The 12,032-nt window shown below is 30.4% G+C and overlaps 1 protein-coding gene across 4 annotated transcripts in view; it reads right to left on the bottom strand.

Moving 5' to 3' along the window:
* Positions 1-12,032, bottom strand: part of KaiR1D (Kainate-type ionotropic glutamate receptor subunit 1D) — a 221,952-nt gene that overhangs the window by 13,851 nt on the left and 196,069 nt on the right. For 2 of the 4 annotated variants that reach the window (XM_085661588.1, XM_085661590.1), the window contains 6 exons: positions 9,004-9,024; positions 7,611-7,763; positions 6,116-6,337; positions 3,166-3,457; positions 2,394-2,532; positions 45-182 (listed from right to left, as the gene is read on the bottom strand). In XM_085661588.1, the coding sequence (XP_085517714.1) occupies positions 45-182; positions 2,394-2,532; positions 3,166-3,457; positions 6,116-6,337; positions 7,611-7,763; positions 9,004-9,024 (965 nt within the window). Of the gene's footprint in view, positions 1-44; positions 183-1,845; positions 1,984-2,393; positions 2,533-3,165; positions 3,458-6,115; positions 6,338-7,610; positions 7,764-9,003; positions 9,025-12,032 lie in introns of all 4 variants that reach the window. The other 2 variants (XM_085661591.1, XM_085661589.1) reach the window with 2 other exon arrangements.

Genomic DNA, 12,032 nt, shown 5'->3' on the forward strand with positions numbered 1-12,032 from the left:
ATAAAAAAAAGATCATCTTCCTCCGTGCCTCTTCGTTGACTTACTTCGGCGCTATATCAGAGCCTTGCTGCATGAGCGAGCCTATGGTGAACCAGAGCGAGTTCATCAGGGTGAACTCATTCTCGAGGACCTCGGACTGTCCATTGCACGGATGGGGATTCTCCCACTCGTAGGGGCTGAACCTGCGGACACGTGAAAGGAAAAAAGGGACGGGATTAGATCGATGGAATCTTTTTTTCTAATGATCTGTTTTTGTTTATTTTTCTTTTTTTTTTCTTTTTCTTTTTCCTTATTTGTTCTCTCCCTCTCTATCACACACACACACACACACACACACACACAAACACGCACGCACACGCACACAGCAGACAACAGATAGATATACTTTCTCTTTTATTCTTCAGCCTTCTCTTTTTTCCTTCTGTCACGTAATTATTTCGACGAATATAGTGTTTGTCCTCGATCACTCACAATAATACCATTAATTTTTTCTTGGATTTTCTTTTTATCATCGGTTTCCTAATTACTCCGACGAAAGAAGTACCCTATCCTAATTTTATTTCTGATAGATTAAGCTCCTTTCTGAATTTTTCCCTTTACTTACGTATATGTATATATATATATATATATATATATATATATATATATATATATATATATACATATACGAAGGGATATCTCTTTCGGTCATCGTTTGCTATTCGTTCAATTTTATTTATTCTTGTTTTTTTTTCTGCTACCTTTTTCTCTTCTTTTCTCTTTTTTTTTTTTTTTTTTTATTGATCTGGAATTTTTCTTCGCGCAAGAAAAAAGAAAAGAGAGAGAAAAAAAAAAGAAAAAAACATAAAAGAAGAAATTGTAATGTTAAAAAATTTAAATAAAAAGACGAGCGATCTCTCGCGAGTAATTGATGTACGTACGATGCACATGTATACGTATACGATGACGAAAAATATGAATTCTATGGAAGTTAGAAAAGTTAGAAAAGTTCGAATAGAAAAAGGAACAACTTCTTCGTACACACGGAAAACGTGAATAGGAATCTATATAAACTTTTTTAAAACTGATCAAACTTCCACCCTATCCCACCCCCTTTTCTCTCAACGATTCGTACGACCAGCCAAACTCTTGAGAACTTTTCGACGAAGCTAAAAAATATAAAGGACCGTGTCTATTCCCATAAAAAAATTTTTGTCTTTCGCTTTACGATGTCATATTCTAAAGTATACATAAAAAAAAAAAGAGAAAGAGAGAGAGAAAGAGAGAAAGAGAGAGGGAGAGAAAGAGAGAAACTAATTTCGTTCTTCTGTCTGTTTATCTGTCTGTCTGTCTGTCTCTCTTTCTCCCTTTTTCTGTATCCTTTGAAATCGGATGATAATGCAATTTAAAATTTGTAAATGATGTAATTGAAATGATTTTGCAGAAGGGGAAACAAGAGATCAATACTTTTTTAACGTCATATCGTTATATATTTTGAAATATTATTTTTACATGCAAAATTTCGATGACTATAAATCAACGTGAGAGAAATGACGATAGATTTATTAATCTGTCGAGTAAAAAAGAAAAAAACAAAAAAAAAAAAACAAAAGGAAAGAACAAACATAAGACAAATCGAAGAAAAAGTATTGATAATATTAGAAACAATTAAACAGTATCTACGAAGCAATGATCTTTTGCGAGATAGATAGGTAGATAGATAGATAGATAGATAGATAGATAGATAGATAGATAGAGATATATACATAAACACCTACATACACACGATTCGCGCGCGCGAACATACACTCACATACACACATACGTACACAGGGTGACATACACCTCTGTGATGAGAGAGCTTACTTTGGCAGAATATCGCAACCCTGCCGCATTAACGATCCAATGGTGAACCAGAGGCAGTTGAGTAGCTTGAAACGATTCTCCAGATGATCCGGGTTTTTGTTGCACGGATGAGGATTGTACCACTCGTACGGTGTGAATCTAAACGCATCAACCATCAGAGATGATGCAAATAGCTTCAACTATTTAAACTCTTCACTGACCGACCATTTCGTTTTACAAATTTCTCCGAGAAACGAGAGTTTTGAACTCTTACGATCTCAATTAAAGTCCAATTAAACTCACGTTAATTGGCATCTCGTTAAAAGGACTCTTATATAATATATCTAAATGTATATATATATATATATATGTTTTTCTCTCTCTCTCTCTCTCTCTCTCTTTCCCTCTCTCTCTCTCTCTCTCTCTCTCTCTCTCTTATTTTCACTTTAACTTTATTACTCACTCTCTCTTTCTCTCTTTTCTTATCTCTCTCACTCACATTCTCTCCTCTTTACTTATCGGTAAAGATATGATCAAAGTTATTTAATCCCCAAAGAATTTGTACTTGCCTTGCTAGAATGAACAACAAAACGGACACTCCTAGATAAGCTGTGGCCATGTAGATCCAAACGTCAAGGCTTAATGGACTGAGAAACGAGAAGAGATTCGGTGGTTGCTTTATCGGCTTACGATAAAGTATGCTTATCCCTGAAAATTCAAACGAATTTTCTACTAATCGTCTAAAGAAAAATCTCTTAGTCAATCAAAAAAAGAAAACAAAGAAAAAAAAAAGAAGAGAAAAAAGAAAATAATGATTCGTTCAAGAAAATTGTCTATTCAAGAAAAAATTAGAATTTTCTATCTCGTAATATTCAGTGTATATATATATATATATATATATATATATATATATATTCGTATTTAATTATTTTATATTATGTCAATGAAATATTAAAGCTTCAACAATCTAATATTTATAAAATGACATGAATAAATAATAGATATTTAATTTTTTTTTTTTTTTATGTACATTTATATATATATTCATATTTAATTATTTTATATTATGTCAATGAAATATTAAAGCTTCAACAATCTAATATTTATAAAATGACATGAATAAATAATAGACATTTAATTTTTTTTTTTTATATACATTTATATATATATATATATATATATATATATATATATATATTTAAAGATAGAAATAAATTAGAATATAGACAAAAGATATTGGAATTATTTTAAAGGTAATCTTGTTGATATTATGTCTTATTTAAAACAATGAAGAAGAAGAAAGCAAAAAAAAAGAATATGTTAATGATTAATCATACCTACCTAAATTCATAAAAGGCATTGTGAAATCAACTGCCTGTTCACGGTCGTAAGTAATGGTTAAATCAGCGATGGCGAGGTCGGCCTTTTGGTCTAGAAGCTCCTTCATCATCCCATCCCATTCCTTGGTCTGCTTATTGTACGAACCGTAACGGCCATCCGGCACTAGTCTGAAGGTATAATTGAAGCCGAGGATTCGCGATATCTCGTAAATCAAGTCGACGCTGTATCCCTCGAATTGCGCATTTCCGCTAAGCTTCTCACTCGAATCCTTCCGCATACAGTACGGAGCACTCTGTAGGTTAACGAGCATACGTAACGATTACTCGAATTTCTCTAAAATAAATGAAAGATTATTAAATTCTTTCTTTTTATTGCATAAACACATATGCAATATTATACAAGTGAAAATTTTACGACTCGAACATTTTAATATTCCTTCTTCTTCTTCTTCTTCTTCTTCTTCTACTACTTCTTTTTCTTACTTCTTTTCTTTTTTCTTTTCTTTTAAAATAAATTGATATTTATTTATCTGTTAATACGATAAATCTGTCAAATATTTTATAAATACTCATAACGAATAAATACGCATTATATCAAATTGATTCTTAAATAATTACTGTTATATAAATGGAAAATTTATTATAATCGAATGACATTTATTTATGAATCATATAAAGATGAATCGTATAAACAATGCACATGCAATTAATTCGATTTAATAGAAATATTATATATTACGGAATAGAAAATTATCGATCTATTTAACATTTCCGTCTCCTTTTTCTCTCTTTTTTTTCTTTTTTTTTTTAGAGAAGATAAAAAGTATAATACAGATTTGTATCAGTAAAAGGAGTAAATCTGTATGTTTCTAGGTTCTATCATAAGCATATTGAGTTGCCGGTTAACTTAACGTAAAGCGTGAAATTGCAAAATTCTACGAACCGAAACGACGAGAAGGAATTTACTAACGAACGATATAAGATTACGAACATCCGAGTAACTTCGAAGCAAAGCTAGTTATGCCTCCTTATCTTCGAAATTGTTCCTCGTACGCCGAAATATACGAATATGCGAGAGTTAAAAGGGAGAAGTGCTAAACTTTCACAGATAAAGGAGACATAAAAAATCGTAAAGGGGAAAAAAATATGAAAGAGGAACGACCGTAATTTTATCGACATAGAGTTACACGAAACGAGCACATTCGATTTTTTCTTTCTTTTGTCTCTCTCTCTCTCTCTCTCTCTCTCTCTCTCTCTCTCTCTCTCTTTCTATATGTAAACGTCCATACGTATGCAGATAGAAAATTTAGTTTAATTCAAATTTTTGTTAATAAAGAATTCGATATTAATTTTTATATTATATAATTTCATTAAAATAGAATTATAATTTTATATTAAATTTATTTTTTCTCTTGGAGGGAAAAAAAAAACCAAAGAGAAAACAAAAAAAAAAAAAGAAGAAAAAATTAAAGAAAGAAAGGAAGAATAATTAAGATCCCCTATACAAGATTATTATGAAGGAATATAAAATGAAATTTGACAGGCATACAAATGAGAATAGTAATGCTCTTTATGCGAATAATCTTGTATACGTATATATTTATATATATACATATATATATATATATATATATATATATATATATATATATATATAGTACTCTATAAAATATTCGAGGAATTCGTTTTGCAGCTTTACTTGGTTACTGCTGCGTGCTTTGAAAGACGAAACGCTGGAATGTAGTTAAAACCGAGTCATCGTACGCTTTATATGTTCACTAACGCGACCGTGTTATACGTCTTCGAGAGTGAAAAACATATTACATGTGTATATAGTACATATGTGTACGTGTACACGAGAAAGAAAGAGAGAGAAAGAAAGAGAAAGAGAGAGAAAGAGAAAAAGCTTACAACTGACAATGGAAGGCTTCTAGAGTTTATTACGTTCGCAAAGAAAATCGCATTCTCGTTCTTATCTCTTTGAACTTTCAATTAGTTTAAACGAATTACGACAACATTTGAAATAAATATTCCAATGTTTCATATCGCAAAAGGGAACGTCGAAATTTTTGGAATTTTATTATTATTGTTGTTGTTGTTGTTGTTGTTATTATTGTTATTGTTTTTTCTGTCTTCTATTTTTTTTTTTTTTTCGTTTCTTTTTTCTCTTTCTTTCTTTCTTTCAAATGTATTCTCAGATAAATATTTTTAAGTTTTTATTACAGATGCTATTACATAATGATGATATCGAATTTCGTATAAACCGTAAGGCATTTTCTCGGTAAACTTTGCGGCTTTGCACTTTCACGAAAACTTGCCGTATTTTGCCGTGAGTTTCTCTACGGTTAATACATTAGCGAGTACATTATGTGTCGCCGCAATTAGCGCGAGAATAAGTAATGCGCCTAGAGAGCTTCGCGAAAACTTCAATTAAGTCGACCTCCTGTACACCCTCTTTGCTCAATCTTTCATTCGTACGGGTAAAAAAAAAAAAAAAAGAAAAAAGAAAAAGAAAAAGAAAAAGTGGAACGAGGGAGTGGAAAAGAAAAGGGGTTGGCTTGCTTTCGCGTTTGCCTTGGATTAATTACTTTCTGTGTTATTAATGAAAAAGTGAAATTTGTATTTATTATACGTAATCATTCGCGACGTTAATTTTTCTAAGAAGTTTCATTTTTTTTCTTTTTTCTTTTTTTCTTTTTTTTTTTTTTGTTTATTCCCATTATTATTCTGCCATATTAATTTTCTGAAATGGAATTTATATCAATTATTATTGCATTATCAATCGTAATATAATTTATACGAATTGGATGTAATTCCTTAATCAGAAAGATTAAAAATGCAGGTAGAATTTTTTCTTGTTTCTTAATTAGAAAAAAAAAAAAAAACAGAAATAAAACGAAAAGAAGAAATAATCAAACGAAGAAGAGGAAGAATATAAAAGTAATTCTCACCAATATCGTTGTCACGATGAAGGTTTTGTTCTGTAAATTTTCGACGATTTGCGTATAAACGTCCCCGTAGCTTCTCGTAAAATTTATACCCTTTGTGCTGTTCCACGTACCGATCTTTTTCAAACCATCCTTATTATTAAGCTCAATAATATCAAGAATAAAATCCGAACGGAATCCTTGATGATCGAACTTAATGATACCGGTTAAACCGGTCATTTCGACCTGCAAACAAATGATCATTTTCTTTTATTTTTTTTTTTTTTATCATTATAAGAAATATATATGTTAAGATAATATATCATGAAAATTCATATCAATGAGTTAACAGGAAGGAGGGAGACATCTTCGTAATCGATAGAAACCACAACGGAGACATATGGTGAGCGATAATGATTTGTTAATTATCGAGCATGTTGATTACAATCGTCAAATCATGAATATTATTTGATTGACTATGAGTATATTACGAAGTAACATTAAATCTATAACAATCAATAATTCTAAATATTTTATATTATATTTTATTATATTAAGGGATATCATATTATTTGGATAATAATAATTTGAAACATTGAAAAAATTTTTCATTTCATTTCATTCAGAGTTAATATAAAATTATATCACAATGATTGATTTTAATTTTGATCGATTTCGAAGATTATTGAAATAATTCGTACGTAGAAAATTTCATGATACGTAGAAACCAGAAGATGAGATCAAACTGAACGGTAGATTTCGAATTGGTGTGGCTGATATAAGCGTAGTAGGCAGTGGACAGGTTTCAACGGTGCAAAACCACAAGCGACAATTTGTCAAGGGAGTACGACGGCTTCGTTTAAACGGGAGTAACTTTCCATTGTTCTGTTGAACAATCGCTCCGTGTTCCTGTTGTACAGTGAAAGAGAAAGAGAGAGAGAGAAAGAGAGAGAGAGAGAGAGAGAGAGAGAGAGAGAGAATGAATAAAGGTGTAGGGATGTATGATAAAGGGTGAAAAGGAAGAGAGAGAGAGAGAGAGAATGCATAGATCCGTTGTTGTGTTCACGTTCTCTAAGCCACACTATAGTTATCATGCACATGGCATCCATTACCTACATACACGCGCTCTAATGAGTCAGATTAGGCATATCCTTGTATATACATAATGGCTGATTACATTATAGAGGACCTATAGGGCAAATCAATAATTATAATATGAGAAAATGAATTTTATTATATTTCAAAATATATTCCCTGCAATATCCCTTTTGTGTTTCTTCCAATTAATAAACGACGAAATCGATCGTATCTATAATTTATATCACAATTTTGTTTCTTTTTTATTTATTTTCTTTTTTTTTTTTTTTGTTCATTTATTTGTTTGATGGAATATTTAAAAATATATTTTCAAGTGCATCGAAGAAATGAGAATAATGACAAATGATAATGATAATTCTTTCGATTGATAATAATTGTAATTATTTATGATATATCAGAGTCAAGGTGTAATTGTACTTACAATTTTCATGTAATTAATTAAGGAATATCCATGAGGCCAAGTGTCCGTTGATTCACAGGAAAGTGGTTTAATGTCGATCTGTTGAGAAGTATCCAGATCGTGTAATGCCTTTGCAAAAAGATGTACGGCATCGTACATCAAAGAGGTTTCAGTCTGAAAAATTTGAGATAACGAATTAACGAACGTACGAAGTAAATGTAAAAGAAATGCGAGAGCAATGGAAGTAATAAAGGTTGAAATAAAAAGAAAAAAAGAAAAAAAAAAAGGAGAGAAAAAAAAGAGAGAGAGGGGAAAAAAAGACAACTAGAGGAAGAAACGAAAATACACGAGATGAAATATTCGTCTTTATGAGATGACAATAAATCTGCTTTCCTTTCCGATGAATTTTCACGACTGGTTGATGTCTCCAACTTCCGGTTCATCATATTTCGTAACTCACGTTATATGTTAGTGCCTGCTGTAAAAAAGCGATATCGTGTCGTATATATTGCTTGGGTGGCCATATATATATATATATATATATGAGCCAACATTCGGGAGAGCCAATATCCTTACATGGCTTTACGAGCCCTCGTCGACACGAATGAGAACTATTTACGAAATAAAGTCGATATACTAAATCCGAACACGCGTTAACAAACACGCGACTGATCTACTTCGTATTCTATTCCATAGTTTTTCCTCAAATGAAAATATAAACGTAAATGGTTTGTCAAGAAATTTTCACAAAAAGAATTATTACAATATTTATTATTGATGATGTAGTAACGAGTTTATTAACGATCGATCAATTATCACGTTAATTTTAATTTTAATTTGCCAAGTCAAAAGCGTTTATAACGATATAACAATATTCGTATATCAATTTAATCGGAGCATTGAAAAAATTTCTAATAAATAAAATAACAATAATGAATTTAATCTCAGAGAGAGAAAGATGGACAACTTTTTGACGAAGAAAGAGAAAAATAAGAAAAGAAAAAAAAAATAATAAAAAGAGAAAAAAAAGAAGAGAAAAAAGAAAATAATTTCAAACATATGACAATTTATGTTTTCATTTTGTCCTCTATATTCTTCGGAAAATTGATCGTATCGATTAATAATGATCATTTAAAAGCAATATTCGAGGAAGAAGGGAAATGTACGATCGTAGTATCGTGCAATTTGATGTTATCGAGTAACGAGCATGTACGTACACTTTCGATATCCATTTCCGCATTGGCGCCCGCATGGCTATCTATTTGGATGGAGGACTTGCTCGATGATCAGAATCGAACACGCTCAGACCACTAATAATTCACTAACAATGAAACAATTAGATGCATATTCAAGCACTTTACATGACGCCAATGGATTGTATGGATATCGAGAGAAAAGTTCTTTCTTTTCTTACCTTTATGCACGTCAGATTGTTCTTTAGTAACCGAACATGTAACAGAAAGTAAATAAATAACAATTATTTAAGTGACATTAGAGAAAAGAGAAAAGGAAAGAAAAAAAAAAAAAGAAAAAAAGAAAAAAGAAGAGCATAAATTTTCCCGTGAAAAATTATTAAATAAATATGAACGTAGTATATTTATTTAATAGCCGTGAGATATTGTCGAAATCGATTACCCCGAGTATATCAAAGTCAAAGTTTACTTTTTATCAATTGAAAAAATAAATAAAAACAAAAAAAAAAAAAGGAAGATAACACGATATCATAAAACTATGATTACTATGAAACTATGAATTGACAGATCAACGTTCAAAGTGTCTTGTCATATTCTCGATCTAATCAAAAAGATATTTTTCTCTATTGTTATTATTGAACGATTTATTAGACAACAAACAATGGAGCTTCATCATCCATGTTTTCAATTTTTTCATCGTAGTTATGTTAGCCGTGACGTTAACGAGCATAACTTTATTAAATTTAATAATTATGACGATATTAATGTCGACAAAAAAAGAAAAAAAAATTTGGTTGCTTTAGACGTTTTTGATGGACGGTTGGACGATAACGTTCCCTCGAATTGACACATTGAATTATTTCCGATGAGAATTCGTATAAAAATTAAAAAGCATGTTCGACATTCAGAGTGTCCTCTTACAAAACGGTGTAACGAAAATTTTCACGTTATATTTCCTGCCTGTCGATAACAACGACTCATCCAGAGTTCCATCCTTAATTGAATCAATATATCGGTGAATCGTTGGATGTGATCGAGATAATTAGTTTGGCTGTGTCTACCATCTCTCTCTCCATTTTTCTTTTTTTTTTTCTCTCTCTCTCTCTCTCTCTTTCACCCTCTCTCTCTCTCTCTCTTTCATTTCTTTTTTTTTATTTTTTATTTCCTTGATAATTGCGTCATTAATACTATTTGAGCTCATTCGTAATTTTACACTGTAACAATGATTTGTAAGATGCATAGTCTCTCTCTCTCTCTCTCTCTCTCTCTCTTTCTCTCATTTTAATCTATGTTAATATAAAATTATTAATCACAGTTAAATCGAATGTCAAAGATTTTAAATAAAAAAAGTGAAAATTCAAATTAATGAACACGTAATAAACAAATATTCGTTCAAATGCAATAAAAAAAAAAAATGAACTCAAATGATAATTATTAACATAATTCAATTAAAGTGAAATAGAATAAAGTAAGTGGTTTAATAATGCATTTTACGAAGAAAGAAACGTATGACGGGTAATGATCATATCGATAATTGATTTTATAAAATAAAATGTAATTAAATATTATATATTCGGGACAATAAGTTAGAAAAAGCATTAGGCATTTCATCGAAAAGATAAATACAATTTTGAATTATGTTAAATGAATTACCACTTTGTGATTAAAAATTTAACAATTATATCATAATTTGATACGAAAGAAAATCACATCCATTTAATAATAATTTTATATAATGAATAAGTAAATAAATAAATTGAGAAAAAGAAAAAAAAGAAAAAAAAAGAACAAAAAAAGAACAATTTTCAAACTTCCTAACAAAGTATGTTCAATTACTACGTCTTTGTTTTTTCGTATAATCGATTCAACATATCCACGTCATCTCTGTTTTATCGATTATCTCGTCGGCTATGAAGAAAGTGGGATCTGAGATTTATTTCGCCATAGACCCTCTCGCATATGGTACGCGCATATAACTTTGACGGCGATACTTTATCCTCTCGTAATAATCTTATAAATTCCACGATGCGTTGTAACGCGTGCTTTCGTGGACGCGCCATGCTCGAGAAATATTATCGCATGGCGCTTGATCGTCTCGATATTGATCTGAACCGGTGCCAAGTGATTCGAGACGATCGTTGTGATATCGTCGACGACATATATATCTTTATATGTCATATATAAGGTAGAGGAGGAAAGAGAGAGAGAGAGAAAGGGAGAGAAAGAGAGAGAGAGAGAGAGAGAAAGGGAGAGAGAAAGGGAGAGAGAGAATTTATATAAAATGTAATATTCGTCGTTTTAATAATTATTTCTGTTCACTAATAATATTCTTTTATTATAATAGATAATTCCTATAGAATAGTATACCTTAAGTTCATTATCGTTTTATTATTACTCCATATATTCTTCTTTTTTCTTTTTTCAATTAAAATTGTTTTCGTTTAAAATTTATTTAAAAGAAAGAAAAAAAAAGAAAATAAAAAAGGAACAAAAAAAAGAAAGAAAAAAGAAAAGAAAAGAAAAGAAAAAAAAAGAACGAAAAAAGAAAAAACTTTGACGTTCAACTGGAAAATATTTCTTCAAATAAATCCGTACGAGTTTATTATAATCGATGACAATTTAATTCTTTAATTTGCATTTAACAAATTGCATTCGTTGTAAATAAATCGATGACGATGGATAGTATTATGACGTTATATAATTTCTTTTTCCTCCTGGAAATAATCGTTTCGAATTGTTATCGTATTAAATGATAAAAAAAAAAAAAAAAAGAAAAAAAAAAGAAAAAAAAGAAAAGAAAAGAAAAAAAAAGAGAAACAAAAAGAGGTAGAGAAAAAAAAAAGGAAAATAGAAAGAGAGAAATTAAAAAATATATAACGATAAAAGATTCTAATGGAAACTGCAATTTTCACTATCCGACGGAGACAGAGTGATCGGTTCAATGCCTTCCATCCACGTTTATCCTTTCCCCAAAAAGATAGATGGTCCTCTGGTTCTATAGATCTCTCGTCTCTATCGAAGCTAACCATAACCTTCGCCACATGCGAGACTCTTCGCAATAAGTCCCATTCACACCGTGCCAGCATTTCACCGATGTTCCCAAGTAAAACGAGATTTATCTTAATCACTATGTCAATGTACTATTATAGAAAATCCGTTTTCATTTTTCACATACATACATACACAGGTATATATATATATATATAGGTATATACATATTTTTCTCTTTCTCTCTTTTTCTATCTTTCTC

The sequence above is a fragment of the Vespa mandarinia genome, chromosome 15 (genome assembly GCF_050613455.1).
Source record: "Vespa mandarinia isolate Hongniang chromosome 15, ASM5061345v1, whole genome shotgun sequence".
In the NCBI taxonomy this organism is placed as follows: Eukaryota; Metazoa; Arthropoda; class Insecta; order Hymenoptera; family Vespidae; genus Vespa; species Vespa mandarinia.